This window comes from Zootoca vivipara, chromosome 4 (genome assembly GCF_963506605.1).
Source record: "Zootoca vivipara chromosome 4, rZooViv1.1, whole genome shotgun sequence".
Classification (NCBI taxonomy): Eukaryota; Metazoa; Chordata; class Lepidosauria; order Squamata; family Lacertidae; genus Zootoca; species Zootoca vivipara.
This window is the reverse complement of record NC_083279.1, coordinates 87,114,519-87,137,169: the sequence shown is the minus strand read 5'-3', so window position 1 is coordinate 87,137,169 and position 22,651 is coordinate 87,114,519. Positions and strand designations below refer to the sequence as shown.

General features: G+C 43.1%; 2 protein-coding genes across 4 annotated transcripts in view; both read right to left on the bottom strand.

Moving 5' to 3' along the window:
- Positions 1–385: 385 nt before the first annotated feature.
- Positions 386–8,636, bottom strand: GPR83 (G protein-coupled receptor 83). Its single transcript, XM_035114644.2, has 4 exons — positions 8,265–8,636; positions 6,015–6,140; positions 5,397–5,530; positions 386–1,363 (listed from the first exon to the last, which is right to left on the bottom strand). The coding sequence occupies exons 1-4, from the start codon at positions 8,634–8,636 to the stop codon at positions 736–738; spliced, it is 1,260 nt and encodes a 419-aa protein (XP_034970535.1). The 3' UTR covers positions 386–735.
- A 3,475-nt stretch (positions 8,637–12,111) lies between these two features.
- The window catches only part of MRE11 (MRE11 homolog, double strand break repair nuclease), a 29,043-nt gene continuing 18,503 nt past the window's right edge, over positions 12,112–22,651 (bottom strand). For 2 of the 3 annotated variants that reach the window (XM_035114645.2, XM_035114646.2), the window contains exons 16-20: positions 21,966–22,049; positions 19,047–19,105; positions 18,309–18,376; positions 16,588–16,666; positions 12,114–14,641 (exon numbers count right to left, since the gene is read on the bottom strand). In XM_035114645.2, coding sequence (XP_034970536.1) covers positions 14,594–14,641; positions 16,588–16,666; positions 18,309–18,376; positions 19,047–19,105; positions 21,966–22,049 — 338 coding nt within the window. In that variant the 3' untranslated portion in view covers positions 12,114–14,593. Of the gene's footprint in view, positions 14,642–16,587; positions 16,667–18,308; positions 18,377–19,046; positions 19,106–21,965; positions 22,050–22,651 lie in introns of all 3 variants that reach the window. The other variant, XM_035114647.2, reaches the window with a different exon arrangement.

Sequence of the window (22,651 nt, the reverse complement as noted above, 5' to 3'; positions counted from 1 at the left end):
TTGTTTCATTTTCTCCATCTATTCTAGTTTCTCGGCCATGAAGGGGCTGTTAAGGTTATTGTGTGGCTTAACTCAACTGCAAAGGCAAGTAAAGGCTTTCTTCAGGGGTGGAACACTCTGAGATAAGTCTCTGGACAAAGCGTCCCCTAAAATCTATTTTGGCCAGGATCCGGGAGGCCACTCTCAAAATTGTTGTAGATGCCTTTCCCAAATAGCAAAGTCTATGCCTGCCTATTGCTGGAGAAAATGTGGGCACTGAGGCTCGCTCCTGCGTGTGTGATGGGAACACAATCTTGGTCCGGGGTGCTTTCTTTAATGTCAAATATCACTCGACAAAACTTGGCTCCCTGACCCCTCCATCACATGTGAAAACCTAGCCTTGATGTTATTAGCAGCTGCCAGATTGGTACCTGCCCATCATTGGCAATGTGGCGGACCCAGAACCATGGAGCTAGGAGGATTTAGAAGGGCTAACTCTCTGCCCCAAAGGAAGGTCCTTTACATCAACCTCTTGCCGACCCACCCATCCATTGCAATATGACTGAATCTCACAGAAGCACGGCACGGGAGCAAACGCATGGCTCTTCAGAGCTCCGAAAGACTCAAGCGAGTGAGCAAAGCCACACACACTAAAGGACAAGGCAGAGCTTTCTGCAGAGTTGCCCAGTCCATCAGACCTGGATAAGGCCTCCTTGCAGTGCTGCCATAGACCACCCAATTAGTCTGCTTTGATGCTCAAGTCACAGCAACTATAGGCTGCACAGAGGTGATGTCAGTCTTTCTCAGCTGAAAATTGGAGGTGGATGGGAGGTCAAGGGAGACCTGTAAACCCTTGCGGTGATCTCTCTGTGGCCAGGCTGCCCTGCATGGCAGACCAGCAGAAGACGGAAGCCTTTGCTCCCTTGGATCTGGGGATTTCCGGCAGACCTTAAGAAAGGTCTTCAGCTCTGCCCTGAAATTCTCATTGAGCCAGCAGTAAATAAAGGGGTTGTAACAGGTGCTGCTTGTGGCCAGCCAGTGGAAAGCAAAATACAGGCCGTTGTTGGTGTGGATGACTTGGCTGGAGAGGAGGAGGACGTAGCAGTTCAAAGGGAACCAGCAGACAGCGAAGATCACCACCACCAACATCAGCATCTTAATGGTCATCATCTTCTTCCTCTGGAGGGCAAAGTACTGCTCGACCATCACGACCCCGATGGCGGTGCGGAACCAGAGCTTCTTGGCGATGGTCACGTAGGTGATGGAGATAATGAGAAGGGGCAGCACGTAGAGCAGAACGAAAGTTGCCAGGTCCAGGTACTTCCAAAACAAATCAGCTGGCTCGGGAAAATTGGGGAGGCACAAGCACCGGGTGATCTCCTCCCTGCAAATTAAGGGCAGATATTCCGTTAACATGCTGTGCCAGGGGACCGCTAGAGATTCTCTATTGTGTCTGGCTTGGCTCCAGCAGTGAGGAAACACTAGGTTGTTCATCAGATGGCATTAAAAAAAGGGGGGGACTCCTGGACAGTTATGTCCAGTCAAAGTGACTATGGGGTTGCGGTGCTCATCTCGCTTTCAGGCTGAGGGAGCCGCCGTTTGTCCACAGACAGCTTTCCGGGTCATGTGGCCAGCATGACTAAACTGCTTCTGGTGCAACAGGACACCGTGACGGAAACCAGAGCACACGGAAACACCATTTACCTTCCCACCGCAGTGGTACCTATTTATCTACTTGCACTGGCCTGCTTTTGAACTGCTGGGTTGGCAGGGGCTGGGACCGAGCAACGGGAGCTCACCCCGTCGCAGGGATTCGAACTGGCAAGCTTCCAACTGGCAAGCCCAAGAGGCTCAGGGGTTTAGACCACAGCGCCACCCACATCCCATTGACAGCACTATAAACTGGCTCCTGGGGTACTTTTGGGTAGCCCTCACTTAAAGGTAAAGGTAAAGAGACCCCTGACCATTAGGTCCAGTCGTGACCAACTCTGGGGTTGCGGCGCTCGCATTATTGGCCGAGGGAGCCGGCGTACAGCTTCCAGGTCATGTGGCCAGCATGACAATGCCGCTTCTGGCGAACCAGAGCAGCACACAGAAACACCGTTTACCTTCCCGCTGTAGTGGTACCTATTTATCTACTTGCACTTTGACGTGCTTTCAAACCATGGGCGTAGGCAGGGGGGGCAGGAAGGGGCAGCTGCCCCCCCCTAGAAGCAAAAAATTATTGTATTTTACAGACCATAACCAGCACTTTTCCCCTCCAAAAACTGAAGTGGAAAGGGCTTTGCTTTAGCGAGAGCAGCTCTCCACTTGCTGGGGGGGGCAAGAACACAGCTGTAACAAAAACACATCAAATAAATAAAGCAAAGTGGCTACCGGTACTTAAGCAGTTAAGACAATGGAGCAGAAAATCCCTTCAGGCAAGGTTTGATAGCTGACCAATTCACCCTATTGTTCTTCAGTGGTAGTTGTTAATGAGCATTCAGGGATCGCATTAAGAGTTCTATTGGCGATTTAATGAGGGTGCATTGACTAAGGTGGCTCTGCAAGGCTAAAGGGAAATGAATAAGAAAAGGGGGGGGCTGTAGCTTTTGATAGACACAGTGATGTTTATAAAAAGCAGAGGTGTTCCAGTCTGCCCCTCCTCCTGCATCTGTATATATCAGGGGTGGCCACCTCCCAAGAGACTCTGATCTACTCACAGAGTTAAAAACTGGGAGTGATCTACCCCCTTTTGGGGGGTTCAGGTCAAAGCTGTTGAGTTTTTTTAAGGAAGGGAAGCCCTGTTTTTTTGAGTTTAGGTCAAACTTGTTGAGCTTCTTTTAGGAGGAAGGGAGGCCCATTTTTGTTTAGGGTTTCAGGTCATAGTTCAGCTTTTTTTAGGGAGGAGGAAAATTTTGGGTGAGCTTTTTTAGGGGTGCCAGTGATCTAGCAGTGATCTACCACAGACATCCAGTGATCTACTGGTAGATCACAGTCTACCTGTTGGACGTGCCTGCTGTAAATCAAGCAGAGAGAAAGCTGCTTGCAAGGCTCCTGTACAGGCGTACCAGTATCTTCCTCTTGCTGCAGAGTTCCAGCATCACAGCGTCACCCAGAGGCACCCACAAATGTGAGTTATCCCTCTCTCTATTTCTTCCTTCCTTCCCTCCCTCTTCCGTCCTTAATAAAATACGGGGGGGGCAGATAAGCCCCACATAGAAAGCCCATCAACATGGGGGGGGTGACTCTTTAAAATACAGTATTTACCAGTAATTGGGGGGGCACCTAGGCCTCTAGGAGTTGGCTGCTATGCCTAGGACAATTCAAGAAAGCAGATTGATGCATATGCTATGGTAATATATCAATAGAATCATGGAATTGTAGTCGGAAGGGACCACAAGGGTCATCTAGTCCAACCCCCTGCAATGCAGGATCTTTTTCCCAAGGTGGGGCTTGAACCCACGACATGGTTGAAATATTATGCTGATATGCAGCAACACCTCGGAGCTGTCGTGACTGCGGCCGTGCCTTCCCTCGCCCTCACCCGCCCTGCCACCCCCTCTCGCCTGCCCGACCCTCCCGTCCTCTTACTGCAGAGTTCCAGCATCACAGCATCACCCAGAGGCACCCACAAATATGAGTTATCCCTCTCTCTATTTCTTCCTTCCTTCCCTCTTCCATCCTTAATAAAATACGGGGGGGGCAGAAAAGCCCCACATAGAAAGCCCATTAACATGGGGGTGGGTGACTCTTTAAAATACAGTACAGTCGTACCTCGGGTTGCGAACACCTCGGGTTACGAACAACCCGGGTTACGAACTTCGCAAACCCGGAAGTATTTTCGCCGTGCGCGCGTGCGCAGAAGCGCCGCACGCCTTTGCGCATGCGCAAAGCGCAAAATAGCGGAAATAGCGCTTTGCGCATGCGCAAAGCGGCGGTTCGGGCCCTTTTCGGGTTACGAACTTTTCGGGTTACGAACTGCGACCCGGAACGGATCGCGTCCGTAACCCGAGGTACCACTGTATTTACCAGTAATTGGGGGGGGGGGATGCACCTAGGCCTCTAGGAGTTGGCTGCTATGCCTAGGAGTAGGACATTTCAAGAAAGCAGAATGATGCATATGCTATGGCTATATATCAATAGAATCATAGAATTGTAGTCGGAAGGGACCACAACGGTCATCTAGTCCAACCCCCTGCAATGCAGGAATTTTTTCCTAAGGTGGGGCTTGAACCCACAACATGGTTGAAATATTATGCTGATATGCAGCAACGCCTTGGAGCCATCGTGGCTGCGGCCGTGTCTTGCCTCGCCCTCACCCGCCCTGCCACCCCCTCTCGCCTGCCCGACCCTCCCGTCCTCTCCAGCCAAGCAGGGTAGCCGCCGATGCTGCCAGCCCCAGAAGCACAAGGTGGCCGCTGCCACTGCCGCCGCCACGATATCATCAGGCCAGCTGGCCCTGTAGCCCCGCCCACGTTCCCACTTTGGGGCCCCGCCCCTGAGCGACCATGGCTTGCCCCCCCCCCTAGTTTTGATCCTGGCTACGCCCCTGTTTCAAACTGCTAGGTTGGCAGGCGCTGGGACCAAGCAACGGGAGCTCACCCCGTCGCAGGGATTTGATCTGCCGACCTTCTGATCGGCAAGCTCTAGGCTCTGTGGTTTAACCCACAGTGCCACCTGCGTCCCAGCCCTCACTTAGAATAATATAATTGTGGAGTTTGAAGGAACCCCCGAGGGCCATTTAGTTCTGCGATGTAGGAATCTCAACATAGAATTTTCTGGATCAGGAGTGGGGAACCGCAGGCCCAGCTTCCAGGCCTGTCTATCTGGCCCTTGGGACTCATCCTCAAGCCACCCACCCTCTCGCAAGACTACATCCCTCACTGGCCTTGTTTCATAGACTCCTGGAATGTTTTTGCCTGGCTGGCATGTGTCCTGGAATAGAGAGAGCGTCTCTTGCTTGTCTAGGTTTAAGGATAGAGGGGTGTGGACAGGAACCTGCAGTAGCACAACAGTAAAATAAAAAATACATTTTTCTGCCCCACCCACTTTTGCCTCTGGCTCCACCAGCATGTGGCCCCAGAAGAATTGCCCAGCTGGGAATGTGGCCCTCCGTCTGTAGAATGTCCCCCACCCCAATAGGCTTTGGGAAGAAGACCTGAGGGCTCTGACAGGGTTCTACAGTCCTCCCGCCTCCTTCCCAAATTGGGATTCCAGCTTTGGGAAAGAAGTGAGAGGGCTCTAGGACCTTGCCTCCTTTCCTTGTGTCTCCTTCCCAAAGTTGAGCCATCTTTGGGAAGGAAGCAAAAGGACGGGGTTGGGTTCCAAATGTTGGCCTTACATATGGCACCATCGTACCAAAGCCTGGCCACCGACTCAAGGATGTCATTACCTGACGGAAGCCCAAGATTGCTCTGCCAAAAAGCCCCCCTTACCTGTATTCAAAAGTGAATAATTTCTGGTAGATGGCATGTGGGAGGGAGAAGCATGTGGCCATGAGCCAGATGATGGAGATGCAAGCGAGACCCTTTGCAGTCGAAATCCGAGGCTTCAGAGGATGCAGTATCACCTGTTTGCAAACCATGTTGAAAAAAAGCTTTAGTTTAGAAATGTCAAGATAAAGTTTGCAGGAACATTATATGCCATCTGCTGCTGCTACTTATTGAGCATTCGTTCTTGTTTGTCCGAGAGGAGATTATATGATGTCACATCACATCACAAAATTCATCTCCTACAATTTTCAGTGAATTTCCCCATCACTTCCCCTATGGGGAAAAGGTGGGGGGAGAGCAGAGCTTCTTGCACAAAAGCACAAAAATCTCTTTAATTGCGCAACCCAACTTTGCCTGTATGCAGTTAAATCCCACCTGCAAAATAGCAACGCTCTGGAAGGATTTGTCACCAAGGAAAGGCCTTAATACTCCTCGTGGGAGATATTGCGGGATATTGGGTGGGGCCTGCCAGCTGGCTATCTTCTTAAAAAGGCTTTTAGAAGTAAAATAAAGCATGCACCAAATGTTGTTGATTGCCGTTTGGAATAAAAAATTCCTCACCTGGCGTCTGTCTATGGCAATGGCCGTCAGGGTCAAGGCAGAGACATGGAGGGAACAGTACTGGGCAAATCGACTGATGTGGCACATCTCCTTCCCAAATATCCACGTACTGTTCACAAAGCGAGCCTGACAGGAACAAGACAATTTTCACTTCTTACCATCACAGTAGGGCTTGGGGTTGGGGGGCTGGGGTTGGCTTCCACTTCCAGCACAAATGGATTCTCTCTCTCTCTCCCTCTCTCTCTCTCTCTCTCTCTCTCTCTCTCTCTCTCTCTCTCTCTCTCTCTCTCTCTCTCTCTCTCTCTCTCTCTCTTTCACACACACACACCAGACAGTTCAGAAGAACTGTCTTTTAATTTGCTTTTCTTTGCAGTATTTCTGAGACCTGACTGAGCAAGCCACTCATTTCAGCTAGGGAGAAAAGATTCCATCAATCATGTTTCTCATTTTCCCAACCTTAAATTCAGTTCATCGCATTTCTGTTGCGATTCTCCACCTCCCAAAAAACTCATGAAATTTCATCAGCGTTTTAATGCAAACCTCTCCTGGCACATTGTTTTATTAATGTGCACATTTCTGCAAGTAATTTCCCAGTGCAGTACATTTGTTTACATTATTTTCACTGATATATTCATTTTTATGTACACTGTCCCCAAATACAGTATATGCAATAATAATAATAATAATAATAATAATAATAATAATAATAATAATAATAAATAAAACATTGCTTGGTTGAAAAACCACATTGCAAAATAAATAGAAGTGTGAATTTCTAGGGATAACTTGTGTTCACATAGTGTTTGGGATAGTGTGAAAAATTTGACTCTAAATGTGAACTGAATTGAAACCCTCCCCCATCCCTATCAGCCCATCATCTGCAAGATGGAGAAAGTAGCACTTTTCCATCTTGCAGGATTTCTGCAAGAATTACAGTAAAATAATGCATGTGATCTGCTTTAAACACTTGAAAATGCCATAGGGCTTGAAAATGAAAATGCCTCAGGACTGCAATACCTCTAGGACCAACTCTCCCCATATGAACTGCCCCAGACCCTGCGTTCATCATCCCTTCTTTGTGTGTGTCCTCCACAAGAGGCCTAGAGGGCAGCAATAGGAGGTCAAGGCCTTTTCCGTGGTGGCTCTGTTTGAGGAATGCTCTCCCCAGGGACCTGGCACCTTTGTTACATTTCTTAAGGTACCAGATTAAAACTTCCCTCTACAGCCAGGTATTTGGCCTTTATCTATGGCCTTTTACAAGTGGGTGGGATGTTTCTTTTATGTTTCTTTGTTTGGTTGTAAGTTGCTTTGGGTTGCCTTGGGCAAGATAAAGCAACTAACAAATTTGATAAATAATGATACTATGCAGATACTTGTTACAAATATGAGATACTTATTACAATAATTTGTCACTTCCTAGAAGCAAAGCTCTACATCCAATAAATCATCACTCTGGTTTCGGTTCGACAGAAACTTTACTGTGGGTTGTTCTATTGCCTTTGGTTTTGTTTGTCTGTCTACAGGCATAACGCAGATAAGGGAATCTAGCTGAATCTGTGCCAGGAAGATGACCACCAGTCACACAATCCAAGCTAGTGTGGCCCCTTAGTGCTATAGAAATTGTGAAGCACACACTGCAGAGAACGATCAAGGCTTCTGGGCCCTGAGAGCTGACTGAGCAACGTGAAGCTGCATCCGGCAGATGCTAACTAATTTAGCTATTAAAATCTGACTGCGGAGAGCAATGCATTTGGCTTGCTTTCTTGCAAATGAGGAAGCAACTCAGCTGCCAACGAATCCCATTTGTTATGCATATATATGCCTGTTGCCTACATAGATAACACAATAAATCCTTGATGCAGTGCTTTTCCTAATGAATCAAAGGACTGTGCATGCATTGATAGTAATTTTCACCCAACTCTGCGCATCCCCTTTCCATTTGCAAGAGCTTGTGCAATAGACTTTTTTACTAATGGATCTTGGAGATGCTTTTAAAAAGTACAATGATACCTTAAACACATTACTAGCTTCGTATAAGTAGCTAGGATAACACAGCTCTCTTCTTACACACACGCAAACACAGAACAACCATCCTGCAGGAGAACACTATCCATTACTAGTTTTAAATGACTGTGTTGCCCCCGCCTCCCCAATAATTTTAGCAGGCACATGGGAGCTAGATCCACATGCAGGTATTATGCTATTTAAACAATCATCTCACAAATACGAACATTATCCCCATGCTCTTACCAAAGTAAAGGGAGTGTTGAGAAAGGTGATCATCAAGTCGGCCACAGCAAGATTCACAATGAACAGGCTGGTGGCAAAATGCATCCGTTTGTTTTTGACCATGACATGACACACCAAGGCGTTGCCGAAGAGGGAGAACACTATGATAACGGAGTACGCCACGACGAGGAGGATTTTCACAAGGAGGTTTTGGGAACCTGACCAGTACCTTTTCCCATCCAGAAAGCTCTGCCAGTCAGCAAGCGTATAGTTTGTCCAAGATAAAAAGTGAGAGATGTTCGGCAGTTCAAATAATGCCCCCAAGCTTCCATTGATTACAAACTTTTCAGATCTCGCAAGAGAGTTAGCCAAGTGAGTGAGGTAAAGCCACATATAGCAAGTAATCGTTTCCATGGGGCTGGGAGGGATCAACGTCCGTCTTCCAAAGCAGCTCCCCTCTATGTGCTCAATCGATAGGACATAGAACCAGGCATGCTCAGCTTTTGTTAGGAGGCAGCCTTTAGGACTGCGAGCAAGGTGCAGAAATCTATTGGCAAAATATCAGTGGACATTCCAGGTAACATCTGTGCCCTGGCAAGTGTCTCCTTGTAATCAAAAGCACTCAAGGGTTTCTCAGCACATTACCTGATAGAAAGCTGACTAACTAAGAACTCAGCCTATTGGTTGACAGTATTGTTACTATTCTGACGCGCCTGTTTCGTCTGCACACACTCCCCTCTGGGTTCAATTTTCTGCTTCCACTCTTTCTGAAAAATAGGAACGGGTGGAGGGGGGGAAATAATCCACAGATTACCGCAATGCTGGCTTCTTATGTCACTGCAGTAACTCCTAGTTTGGTCAGTGTCCGCGGTGTTGTGTTCAGGAAGGTTGTCCAATTTAAAAGTATCTTCTATTCAAGTAAATTGTAGGCTAGTTTCAGCCTTGCGCAGAACCCCACAAGCTTTCACCGTATCTATCTAGCTGAAAAGGTAAAACATGAACACATGCAAACACTTTGGCAGCATCCTTCAGGAGCCAAGTGGCATGGTTTATACCTAGGGTACTGATGAGGCATTTGTGAAAAACACTCCCAACAATGAGGATTGCTCCATTGTTGCTTTCTCTCTCCCCCCCTCCCAAGAGGTAGCAGTTGTCCTAAGATTAACACAATTAAAGTAAATTCCCACCATTTTGACTGATGCTTGTTCTGTTTAAGGCGCATCCCTCCATTGCTTTCGATTTACTTACAAATATATGGACCTTGGGCTGTGGACAAGAGTCTTCATAAGCTATCGGCAAAAATATATTGGGGAAGGGCTCCAGTTGGGTGGTAGACCATCTGCCTTCCATGAAGAAGGTCTCTGGGTCAATCCAGGTAGAGCTAGAGAAGACTTCTGGTCTGAAACCCTGGAGAGCTGTTGCCAGTCAGGGTGGACGATACTGAGCTAAATAAATCAATGATCTGACTGTCCGTATAGGGGAGCTCTAATATATAGGGGACCCAGGTGGCGCTGTGGGCTAAACCACTGAGCCTAGGGCTTGCTGATCAGAAGGTCGGTGGTTCGAATCCCTGTGACGGGGTGAGCTCCTGTTGCTTGGTCCTAGCTCCTGCCAAGCTAGCAGTCCGAAAGCACATAAAAATGCAAGTAGATAAATAGGGGGAAGGTAAACGGCGTTTCCGTGTGCTGCTCTGGTTTGCCAGAAGCGGCTTTGTCATGCTGGCCACATGACCTGGAAGCTGTAAGCCGGCTCCCTCGGCCAATAATGCGAGATGAGCGCGCAACCCCAGAGTCGGTCACGACTGGACCTAATGGTCAGGGGTCCCTTTACCTTTAATATATACCTATGTGTGGTGCTGAGAAATTGCCAGAATGCCATCATTTCTGGATGTCCAACGAGTTGGTCATGTTTCTAGAGCAGCAACCTCACATGGCCCATAGAAACCACTTTTGAAACTGGGTGTGTGGTGGCTTCTAGTGATCTCTAACACACACACATGCAAGCTCTCGCATACCCCTAATATAGTCCCTTGGATATAATATACCTTAACACACATTTAGGTGACCCTATCATATGCAAATGCGAGCTGCTTCGTTATTAAAATATTTGCAACCGGGATGCCGCATTACAATGTGGCCATGTTTAAATAGAAAAATGTGAGAGAATAGATTTTTCTCTATGAAATACGCTGTTAAAAATTCATTCTCTCACATTTTCCCCTCTGAAATACATTTCACTATGAAATACATTGTTGAAAATATATTTCGGAGAGAAGAATGCATTTCATTTTTGTTTATAACCAATGTTGGGTTTTAATAACTTAGCAGCTTTATTTAGGAAAAAGCACACACACAACTGACATACATTGACCACGGGCTTTTTATCACTGGCGGCAAAACACCTTTTTAAAATCAAAACTAGCATGTCAAAAGCAGGAAGATGTTGATTCTTATAGAGCCATTTGCTGCTAGGCAACAGAGGACAGTAAATATTTATTTGTTTTTGCTGGGGGATGGACAGCGCTTCACTATCCATCTTTCTTCGTTACATGAAAGGATTGAAGTTCTTTTACAAATAGTGAAAAATGAAGTTTTTCCTACTGCAAGGATAATGGAAAAGCACCAACGAGGCTACAATCTGCAAGTCGTGATTTCAGCTTGTGGGTAAGGCTTCTATGTCCAAATTAAAATAAACTAAAAATGTTTATGGGGCTCTATATTTCCTGCCAAATCTATGAGTTCACCTTTATGAATTGATGGCAGTTTTCTTTCATATTTCATTTTTTAAATTCATTTTCTTGTACTGGCATGCAAACTTTAGAACCATAAAGCTCCAGATATTACATCTTGCCACCTAGGTTCTTACAACCATCAGAAGTCCCAAGTTTTAATGTAAACTATCCAGATTCTTCCCTGTAAATATATTTAAGAGAGTCAAATAAGCCTTTCCCCTGAAACCCCCCTTCCAATTAATGGTTTCATTAAAACCTTCTTCCCAAATTTTGTTACCATACTTATATTTTACTTCTGTTTTTGCATCATTCATAATTTCATTAAATAAAATTGTAGGTGTAGTAGAGGGGTTCCCCCAACTTTTGTGGGGGTTATGTTCCAGCGGCCCCCATGCATAAGTGAAATTGCATAATGTGGAGAGCACCCCACTTTAATAGGGAGAGCATGCAGGTAAATTTAAGCTACAGAAAGGTAGCTGTGTTGGTCTGCCGTAGTCAAAACAAAATAAATAAAAATTCCTTCCAGTAGCACCTTAGAGACCAACTAAGTTAGTCATTGGTATGAGCTTTCATGTGCATGCACACTTTTTCAGATACGATGCTACTGATGCAACTGGAAGGATTTTTTAAAAATTTTGTTTCAAGTAAATTTAATTGTGTTATTTTTTTCTCTATTTTCTGCCTAATTTTTGTTGAACCTGTTTTCCTATATAGCCTTGTGAATTCTTCCAGTTTCTTTTCCAGAATTTGATTTTGTTCTGCTTATTAATGCTCATTTCTTTTATGCACATTCCCTTTATTAACTATCTTCACTGCTTCCTGTAACGTTTCCTCTGTGGAAATGGAAAACTGTATTGTGCTGTATTGTGTTTTTAATATTCGGTTGGGAGCCAGAGTGGCTGGGGAAACCCAGCCAGATGGGCGGGGTATAAATAATAAATTATTATTGTTATTATTAAACAGGAAATGCAGATCAAAATCAATTTTCAGTTTATTTTCAAAATTGAGGGTTTTTAAGCTTTTCATCACGGAGGGTCATTTCTGTTGATTCAATTCAAGTATGCAAGTCCCACAGCATTCCAGAAGTTATTGCTTAAAAATTATAAGTTGCTAGAACATTTCTGCCTTTGTTACATTCCTGAGTGCTATTGCTGTTAGTAGCGTCACTTCCCTTTGACCTCCCTTTGCTGTTCTTGGTTGTCACAGGTAACTGTAGGAATGACCAGCGGGCGTGAGGCACACCTCCGCCCACAGGCAAGCTGCGGCTGTCTGAACGCCATGCCCCCGATCTAACCTTTTGCTTTCTTAGTAGCCTGCCCTGCTCTGTCTGTGACCTTTGTCTCCTTTTGGTTAAACATTGTTCAAGGGGAAAGTGATGCTGTGGAAACAGGTGTCAAAATAACTTTGTACCACCCCATGACCTCAAGATTGGAGGATGTGTAAAGGGCACAGTCCAAAATGTATCTGACTGGTTTTGCATATTGTGCTAATAAAAGGAGCCTCTGCCAAGCTAGCAATGAGCTTGCTCACCTGCTTTAACAACTCCTGCCTTGCGCCCTTCACTTCAGTAACAACCTGGAATCAGTCTTGGAGGAAGTGGGCTTCAGAATCCCCCTCTTCTCATGAGGTTCAAAATACATCGGTAGGTTGTATTCTTTTAATGTACTTGATCCTGATAAATATGGCCTCCTGGGGATGTGTTGTAAATATTGTTTCTTGGTCTTCTGCTCGGTTGGGGAGTGCTCGGTTCATGGTTCACAAGGCTTCCAATCTCCACCCCCAACGGTGGGTTTGTATCTGCCACTTTTTTCTTCTGACACTTCAGTATTAACTGTACATATTCCATTTATTTTATGTCAGGCAGGGTAATCACAATGATAAAAAAATGGGTAATAGGCAATTAAAGTTAAACCCACCTTGCTTTTTTATTTATTTACAAAATGGTTGTATACAGAATAATAGTTCCTGAAACACATCTCTATTCTAGCTGGTAGGATTGACCAATAAGGAGACAAAACAGATTGTGAATGAAGCATGGGGAGGTTCTGGGGCTTCAGATCATGAAGGCACTCCACAGAGAAGCATAGCTGCCAAGTACCCCGTTTTTCCCAGGAAACCCCCCTTTTTTCTTACCGTTTCCCACTGGTCTCCCGAATGGATTTATATCCCATAAATCCCCCGGAAAGCAGCTCCTGCCGGCGGCCATGTTTTTGGTGCCACTCTGCCCATGTATGGGCACCGGAAATCGGGTGCCGCCGGCATCGGAAGTCGCTTCTACGCATGTCCAGAAGTGCGTAGAAGTGACTTCCGGTGCCGTGCCGTTGCTGGTCCCGGATTTTTTAATCCAGAACTTGGCAGCTATGCAGAGAAGTCAAAGAAAATAAGTACTGCAATGCAGCCTATGCAGACACTATTCACTGTAACCTTTCTCCTTATTGCAGTATAATCAAGATCCTCTATTCTGCTTCTATGTTTGATAAGACCAAACCAAAATTCAGAAGTATTCTAAGCAGGCATTATGAACCCATCCAAAATCTTGATAATATGAGAAGGAGTAATATAGAATTTTAAGAAAACCCCAGTATTTAATGGTTCCATATCACATATATAACATTATTTGTTCTCCTATGTGTTTTTCTAAGACAGTTAAATTGTCTATATAAAAATATCATCATCGTTGCCAATGGGCTTTCCATGTAAAAATATACCGCTCCACTCAAACATTTAGCAAATCCAAGACAGCTCTTTATGTTGGAAATTATCTTCAGGTACAGATGTTTCCGAAGTCAATGAAACAATGGCCATAATTTGAGCAGATACAAAACAGAGGAAAAACTGAAAAATAAGAAACGCCAGATGGGACTATGGCCTTTTATCCATGTACCATCTCAATTTACTACTTTCTATCCATATCAATTAAATCCCTGCCAATTTTTCTTACAATTACAGGCATCCAACCAGCACCAGCTCAAAGTAGCCACCAGGTGGAATTCCTAAGAAAGTGTTGCAAAGCATTCAGAATAAGGCATTACCCTAAAGCTATTTAAGCTTTCTGAGATTCTTCATGCTGAACTGTACTTTTAAGCTTATAAACAGTTTCAGAATGAAAGTCACATTTTATATCCAAGATGGATATATACCAAGATGGATTTAATACTTAACACTGTCAGCATTCCCTCTGTGACTGAAGTACTGTGTAAGGTTTAACAAACATAGAAAGCAAGAACGCTATCTGTTCACTCACAGAACAGGTCTCATTTATTCCTTGTAATATAAAAACGTAATGGATTTTTTAAAAAAAAACACTGGCTCTTCCTCAGCAATGGCCTGGGCAATGGGCCCACTGCCTCATCATCTTTTTTGAGTAGTTATTCTATCTTAAACAAAGGCGGGGAGGAATATGGTTCAGTTCTTAGAAATGCCATTTGCATTAAGTGATACTACATATAGAGAACAGGTAACAATCTTCCATCAAGGAAGCAAAACATTTCAAGGCAACATGTAATTAACAGTGAAATTATTGGAGAAAAGCTGCATAGATCATAAGATTCCTTTACAGAATTTCCAGAGGGTTTATTTCTTCCCCCTGCATTATCTTTCCGTACAGCGGGCTCTGAAATTATCGTTTGCTTCTTCTTGAAATGCTCTTGAATAACTCAGAATCATCCTGTAAAATAATAAGAGAATTTCATTTTAAGACATCAACGGGGCCACATTTCCAAGGAGAGCAATCTCATTTTGTACATTTAATTTTTTTATTGAACCTTTTTCACAAGAATACAAAAACGTAGTACAGAATCACTGAAGTGACACAAAGCATGAGAAAAACGGGACAGACAATTATGGATAGAGTACAGAAAATTTGCTATCATTTTGAAATTGGCCAAAACTTATGAGTCAAACTAAAAATAAAAGGAAAGATGGAATGTAAGTATTAGTACACAGCGCTTGGTAGAGGGATCTGCGAGGTCTGACCAACAAGGAGATCAAGGGAAAACATCCATGTTGTTTCTGCAAATATACTTAAATCAAAATCAACAAAAGGATCCAGTCAATTCTTTCCCATTGTTATCAGCCTCCAAAATAATTCTATGTGCATGAGTGCACATGTCAGGCTCAGTGGTCCTGCCCTCAGTTGCAAAGCAGATCCTTCTGTTATTAGAGCTGCCTGCAAAATCCATGCTTACTGCCATGCTCCATACTGTGGGAGTCCAGCCTAAGAGTGCATGAGTCACCACAATTGGGCAAGAGGACAGTGGCCTTCCCAGACCTCAGTGACTGTCACACTACTGCGTCCCACATTAGTTAACTGCACTAAATAACTAGATTCCTGAAGGAGTGTACTGCATCGCTAGCACTGTTTAGAATCCCTATTTCACCAAGAAAAACAAGAACTAAAAAAGTACAGAAAAGGGCTTTCTTCCCAAGATGTTTACACAGTTGTGACTGAAACCCAGCAAATTTTGACACCCAAGGGAGTGTCAAAATATGGGCATGAAGCAGGGCATGAGGGCATGAAGCAGGGCATGAAGCAGGGCATGAAATATGGGCATGAAGCAGGTGAGGCAATGGTTGTCTGAAACCATTCACTGACGAAGAATGACTTTAGGGAGGAGAAATATGTCTCCCTGTTCAACCAGTGGCTAAATGTTTATTCGAAGAACTTGTTTCCTAGTTGTTAGGGTAGAGGGTACAACAGTTATTTGAGCCATGACAGGCATTAAGTAGGAGGAATTTGCTCGCCTGTCAAAAGTGAAGCATATGAATTTAAGCTTGTCATTTGTAAAATATATTTTATTAATTTTCCAATTAAAACCAATTATATCACATTCATTATTTCAAATTATACACATATATATATCAATCAAACCGAATGTTATGCCAAATCGGTTGCGAGGAATCCCCAATTTCTTGAAGCATGGGAACCCAAATAAGCTTGTCATTTGTAACAGGGTTTTCTCGCCATCACCTAATGATTGACTGCTTTGATCAGCAGAATTTGATGACTTAGTGTGTATCTGAAGAAGTGTGCATGCACACGAAAGCTCATACCAAAATATAAACTTAGTTGGTCTTTAAGGTGCTACTGAAGGAATTTTTTTATTTTGCTGTGGCACCACTGACACTTTGGAACTCCCTGCCTATTGAGATCAGGCAGGTACCTATTATAATCCTTTCGGCACCTGCTAAAGACATTCTTATTTAGACAAGCCTACCCAGATATTCAGAAAGTCTGTAGGCATTTTAATTTGTCTTAGTCCATTTTTTGCAGTTTTAACTTTCTGTATATTTCAAATTGCGGTTGCAAATATTGTTTCTGATTATTTTACCGTTTTATCTTTTTTGTAAACTGCTTTGAGGGTTTTTCCTACAAGCGGTATGTAAATTTTATGAAATAAATAAACAAACAGTACCCTTTTTCAGAGAGACAAGCTAATGGATCACAATGGAACAGGGAGCCAATACACAAGTTTTGAAGATAAATTTAGGAACAAGCAAGTTTATTACTAAACACATATAAAGAAACTTTAAAAACACACATACACGACATCGTCCAGTAATATTTTGTACACATATTAAAGGAAGTACACGGAAGAGAAAATATTTTTGTACCTCATCGGATTCAAAGTCTACTCCTTTTGATGCCTGGCTCTGTGAGCTCCTTTTGCTAGATGCTGATGCTCCGAACGATCTAAACATTATAAATAGGAGATACTGGTCACCATCAATGAAAAGCACAGCACTAAAAATCACAAAGCATAACACTGAAAGTTACACATCATCAATATCACATTTGAAATAAGGAAGAGATTACCCACAGAAAAGTCTGTATTGGGGGCCTAATCCAGCCTGCTGGTTGATTTAATGTCCTGGGGTAAAATCCTTTTAAAAAGCTCAGCAACCTCAATCCTTAAAAAAGCTCAACAACTTTGGTCGGCCCTCATGCATGTTCACTTCATCAAATCTGGCCCTCTTTGAAAAAAGATTGGGCACTCCTGGCCAAAAATGAAGGAATCACAGCTATTGAATCCGTGACAGATGGCCATCCAGCCTCTGCTAGCTTCCGAGGTGGCCCGTTCCACTCTCGAACAGCTCTTACCATCAGAAAGTTCCTCCTAATGTTTAGTCAGAATCTCCTTTCTTGTAACTTGAATCCTTCTGGAGCAGCTGAAAACTAGCTTGCTCCATCTTCCATATAACAGCTCTTCAGATATTTGAAGATGGTTACCATATGAAAGTATTTTTGTAGCAAGGTGGCTTTTAAAAATTAGTGATATTATGGCTGAAAAGTAAACCAGTTTTCCATTTTGTGCTGAGCCACTAAATTTGTGTAACAAATTCATTATGCCCAAGCAGTGTGCAATATGACAGAGATTGGGGGAAGGAGGGGAAATAACTTTCCAATCAAAGGGGGAAAGTTGAAAATTCTACTGGGAATGCTTCGAAGTAGTTCTTTGCAAACACCCAGGCAACCTTTTGGTAAAATAAAAACAGACAAGCTAAGAGGGCTGTTCAAAACCCTAATCATAGTTTAGCATCATTAGCATGCACCTTAGAGCATGCCCCCGTTTTTACACACAGCAGTTAGAAGCATTTGATCCTGGTTTAGTGGCAAACCACACTGTACCATTTCATCTGAACTCAGCAAACTTTGATAAACACAAATTGTAAGCTATAGTCAGGCATTTGCCCAAACACGAGGTGTTTAAAAGTAGAAGCAGGACACAGACAGACAGACAGACACACACACACACTGCCCCAAATGTCTCTGTATGTGTCTGCTTCTATGTTTTATTATTCTTTATGTGATTGTGTACATTTCAGTTTTGTCTGCTCCCTAGTATCCTTTGGAATGAAGGGTGAGCTGAAAGTAGCCTAAATAAATACCGTATTTTTCCGTGTGTAAAACTGTTTTTTTTTTAATTTAAAATTAATGCTAAAAAGTGAGGGTTGTCTTATACACGGGGGCAATCTCCCCCCATTTTCTCTATTTGGAGTCCCATACATGCGGGCATGTTATACACGGAAAAATATGGTAAATACTCACAGGTTAAAAATTCATTTGTCTATAAAGAAGCTCATGCAAAATGTGGGCAGGTGGAACACCACCCAATTTACAATTCATTACATGAACACATTTTTCAGGCGAAGAAAGCAGAGCAAGCTTCAAGGTGCCCAGAATCTTTTGCAATTAGACGACACAAAAAGATTGTTTGAAAAAACAGGGGGCTCAGCAACCTTCTCCTGTACTTGTTGCCTTTCTGCTTTTCCTTTCTTTGTACGTATTTTTCAAGCAGCCTAGAAGATCACGGAAAATGAATGCGCTAACTAACCTTTGATTTGCAGTGGAGGAAGGAGTAAAAGGCACTTCTTCCAAATCAGAGTCATCATCTTCAATTACCTAGAAGAGAAAGACAAAGAACAATAGTATCTAATGGTAATTCTAACACAGATAAAACCTGAACAACTACGAGATCGCCTTACGCCTCATGTGCTCACTCAACCGCTTCGCTCAGAGGAATTGGCGCGACTACAAATGCCACATAATACCTGTTCCGCATTTGTAAGTACCGACTCGTTTAGTGTGGCAGCACCCACACTTTGGAATTCCCTGCAATATTAAGGTCAAGCAGGGACCTTCACTGTACTTTTTTTCAGCACCTGCTAAAAACATTCTTGTTCGGAAAAGCCTAAACAGGAGCTTAGAAAGTTTAGGTAATTTTAATCAGTTTTGTATGTTCTAAAGTATGGTTGCGATTTATGATTTCATCAGTTTTATTATCTTTTTGCATACCATTTTAAGGGTCTTTTTATATATACAATCAAGCAGAGTATAAATTTTATAAAATAAACGAACACAAGCTTACAGATAAAATCCTCTCCTTTTTCTAGACAAAATATCAAGTAAAATCCACTTAATCGTTTATTTTGCATTATGAGCTGCTTTTTAGTGGAAAGGAGGTTTGTGCGTGTTTCAAATGCATGCAAGCAAGAACACACATATATACAAAGAAGCTACTAGCAGGCAAAAGGAAATCTGCTGCTTTAATAGCCATGAAATAACTACCCACCTCCGAATAACTCTTGACCTGCATATTCCGGGAAGGTTGCTGTCTTGATGACTTAAAAGCTAGAATAAATTATAAGTGAGAAGTTTTATTATAGGATGTTATAAAATAATCAAAGGAGCTTAGTGGAAATTTGTAACATCACAACAATAAATCATACAGAGTGGTTTTTAAGTACGCAAAATGCAACAAAAAGCATGCAAGCTTTGAAAACACACTTACTGCAAGTAACATGGGTTTTTGACGGTTATTCCCATCATTATTACAGGTGAAACTTGGAAAATTAGAATATCATCGAAAAGTGCATTTATTTCAGTAATGCAACTAATTTTTTTATTTTTTATTTACAAATGCTTTCTTTTGGAAATTCCACAGTAATAAAACAGATAGTTACAATAATACAAAGATAAACGAAACTAAACATCACTATTACATTTCATTAATTACATTCCATTTATAATTGACTAACGACAAATAATTACAATTACAACAAATAAAGGCTTGACATATCTTGCTTTGCATGTCATGCATCTATCTCATATACTGGTTTCACCTTTTAAGCTGCATTACTGAAATAAATGCACTTTTCGGCGATATTCTAATTTCCCGAGTTTCACCTGTATTTTCACCATCATCAATTTATTAATTGCCTCCTAAACAACTGTCTCAATGAAATTTATAAGATAATTAAAAACGGTTAAAAACACCAAAACAAGTTACTTGTGAATTAACTTGATAAGAATGAGACATACTACTGGTACGAGTAAGTTTTTAAAAACCTGAGCAGCTGCTCTATCCTCTTGTGCCAAGAGGAATACAGAAGGCAGAATCACTATGCTAGTATTCAGCCTTGAGAAGATACAAAAAGCAATGGGTTCTTCACTTCCCTTGCTAGAAAAGCAAACCGACATGAAACAGGAGAGTTAAACGTAAAATATAAAATGTGAAAATCACACTGGCTTACAACCCAATACAACTTCCATGGGAAGCCTACATTTCACAGGTTAACAACTTGATCACAATGCGCAATCCTGTGCAAAGTCAGCTCCCTACTGCGCTTTATTTTCTTAGCTGCCTGAAAACATCATTCACCATTACTACCTGTAGAGCATGAACAACTGGAATTGCTATGAAGGCATATCTAGAAGTAACTGCTGTGCATCAGATTGCTTTTTACAGAGAAATGGCAAGTTAACCAAGCAAGCAGGTACGTATATAGGCTGACACACACGTTATGTATAGTAGCAACTAGATATTATCAAACCTGTCCATCCTGGACAGAATGCTTCCCTATCATAAAGATAGGTAGTAGGCCTGTCTTTGCTTGCAGGTACAGTGGTACCTCGTTTTACGGACGGGATCCGTTCTGGAGGCCCATCCGTAATGTGAAATGCCTGCAATCCGAAGTGCTGCATCTGCGCAGGCGTGCGGCGCGATTTGGTGCTTCTGCACATGCGTGAAGCGTGATTTAGCGTTTCTGCGCATGCGCGAGCAGTGAAACCCGGAAGTAACCCGTTCTGGTACTTCCGGGTTGCCGCGGGACGTAACGTGAAAAGACACAACATGAAGCGGACGCAACACGAGGTATGACTGTAGTTTCCTTATCTAAAACAATTACCCATCACGGGGAGACCACCCGATGGACAATTTAGGATCACACCCTGCAACAAAATCCAGCCACCAACTTTATCCCTGTATCTAACTTGGGCAACTTTTACAGGACCTAATAAAATTAGCAGCGACATCAAGACCACATTAACCTGTTTATCTTCCAATGTTACATGCACTATCATCTGCCAACAATGCCCTTCAGAGCCGTAACAACAACCAAGTCAGTCTCTATGCAAAAGATAATAAATGGGCACAGGTCTGATATCAGAGAGAAATGTGCAGAATCCAACTGGAGAACATATCAACTTCTAAGGATACTCAACTGCTAACGTGAAAGTGTAAAGGAACTTCAAAAGGACAGTTTCAGTGTGAAATTGCTGAATGAAAACATGTGAAAAAGTTCTGTCACTTGTGGTCTAATGCGAGATAGTGGGCTTCTATTCCACTATATGTGTTAATTCACTTGCCAATACCAGGATATTTGAATTCTCATCACCAATACTGCTTTTGTGACTGGTGACTGTGCTTAATTTTACATACATTTAAGTTTTAATATAATTATTACAGACAGTATGAATTTGTATTAAATTTCCGACTAACATCGCTGTTAACCTTTTTTTTCTCCATCCCATGCCAACTGAGAATAGCATTTCATGCATCTGATTTAAGTAAACTCTAAAGGATACATTTGTGAGTCTTTAATGTGCCACAAGACTCTTGTCATTTTGCTGCCACAGGCTAGGGGAGCAATCCTATGGAAAGATTTGTCAGGGTGAACAGCTTAGGATGCAGTGGATCATCAGCCCAGCTGGTGTTAAGTTCCCAGTGCTAGCCCAGTCAAAGATGCATCAAATAACTTGCTCATGAGCTGAGGCTAGTGCCAGTCCCCAAATAGGGGTGCGGCAGGGGCAGAATCAGAAAGGTTAGTGAATTAGGCTGGATCCTAAGCCCATTTGTCTCGGTAACATGGCACAGAACACTATATTAAAGGTCTGTTTTCCATCTGCCAGGCTTAGGCAAAACAACAGCAGCAGTCCTACCGCTGGACCAGATCTGGATCTGGAGTAACTTTAAAGGGACCCCTGACCCCTGAGTAACTTTACACTGGCTTAAATTACATTGGCGAGCTTTATACCAGCTTCTTCTGCATAGAATTGCTCCCTAAGACAACTAAACCTAAACACATGGGCGACACTATGACACATCAAAAACATCAAGTGGATTATTTTCTTAAGGTATCATTAAAGAGAGAAATAATTTCAGACATGCATGTCAATATGATATAGGGGTTCACTTGCATTCTGAACATACCATCCATGATGGACATATTCTTTGTAGGAACGGGTGCAGGTTTATATGTTCTACTGCTAATCATCTGGTCCTGGCCAGTGCCTCCTGCAGTAATAGAAAAGTAAATATTCAGATGTTTACATTTCTCCCATTGTTAACTGAGCCACTATGGTGCAGCAGAGAGAGTGATCCAACCCTTTCCTCTGTGTTTCGCTATGCATGCCTGTTACGACATACCCAGCTCTAAGAATGGTAGCCTGTACCTGAGAAAGGAAGCTCTATTTTGGCCTGGAGAAGTAAGAAGAGTAACTAGAGTAACTAGTAACTGTAGTAACTAGAGTAGAAAGCATGGGCATGCAAATGTAAGATAGTCTCTGCCATTTCCGTGAATGCATGTGAGAACTCCTCTAAGGAAAAAGTATGATGAAGGATACAAGCAAGAAATACACAAGGCTAAGTGTGCATCGTGCTTCTGTGCAGTTGTATCACATGACTCACAATACTGCCCCACAAAGCCCCGAAGAAGCAGTCTCACCAGCAGAAACTGCTGCCTTGTATCATGGAAACCACAATGGTTGTTTCCTAAAGAACCGGCAAATATTACAGTAGTGGCCAGGGAGAGGTTTCTTGCAATCATAAGAGCCACAAGTGTTTGGCGTTTTGGGCAGGTGTCTGTATCACCCCAGCATGAAAAGGGTTGACAGAGA

Bases quoted from the DNA above. Each gene is read 5' to 3' on its own strand.
- GPR83 (XM_035114644.2), bottom strand. From the start codon at position 8,636: ATGTGGCTTTACCTCACTCACTTGGCTAACTCTCTTGCGAGATCTGAA. The intron at 6,141-8,264 runs GTAAGAGCATGG...TGTTCCTGTCAG, and splicing joins TCAACACTCCCTTTACTTTG to GCTCGCTTTGTGAACAGTAC. The intron at 1,364-5,396 runs GTAAGGGGGGCT...CTTAATTTGCAG, and splicing joins TTATTCACTTTTGAATACAG to GGAGGAGATCACCCGGTGCT.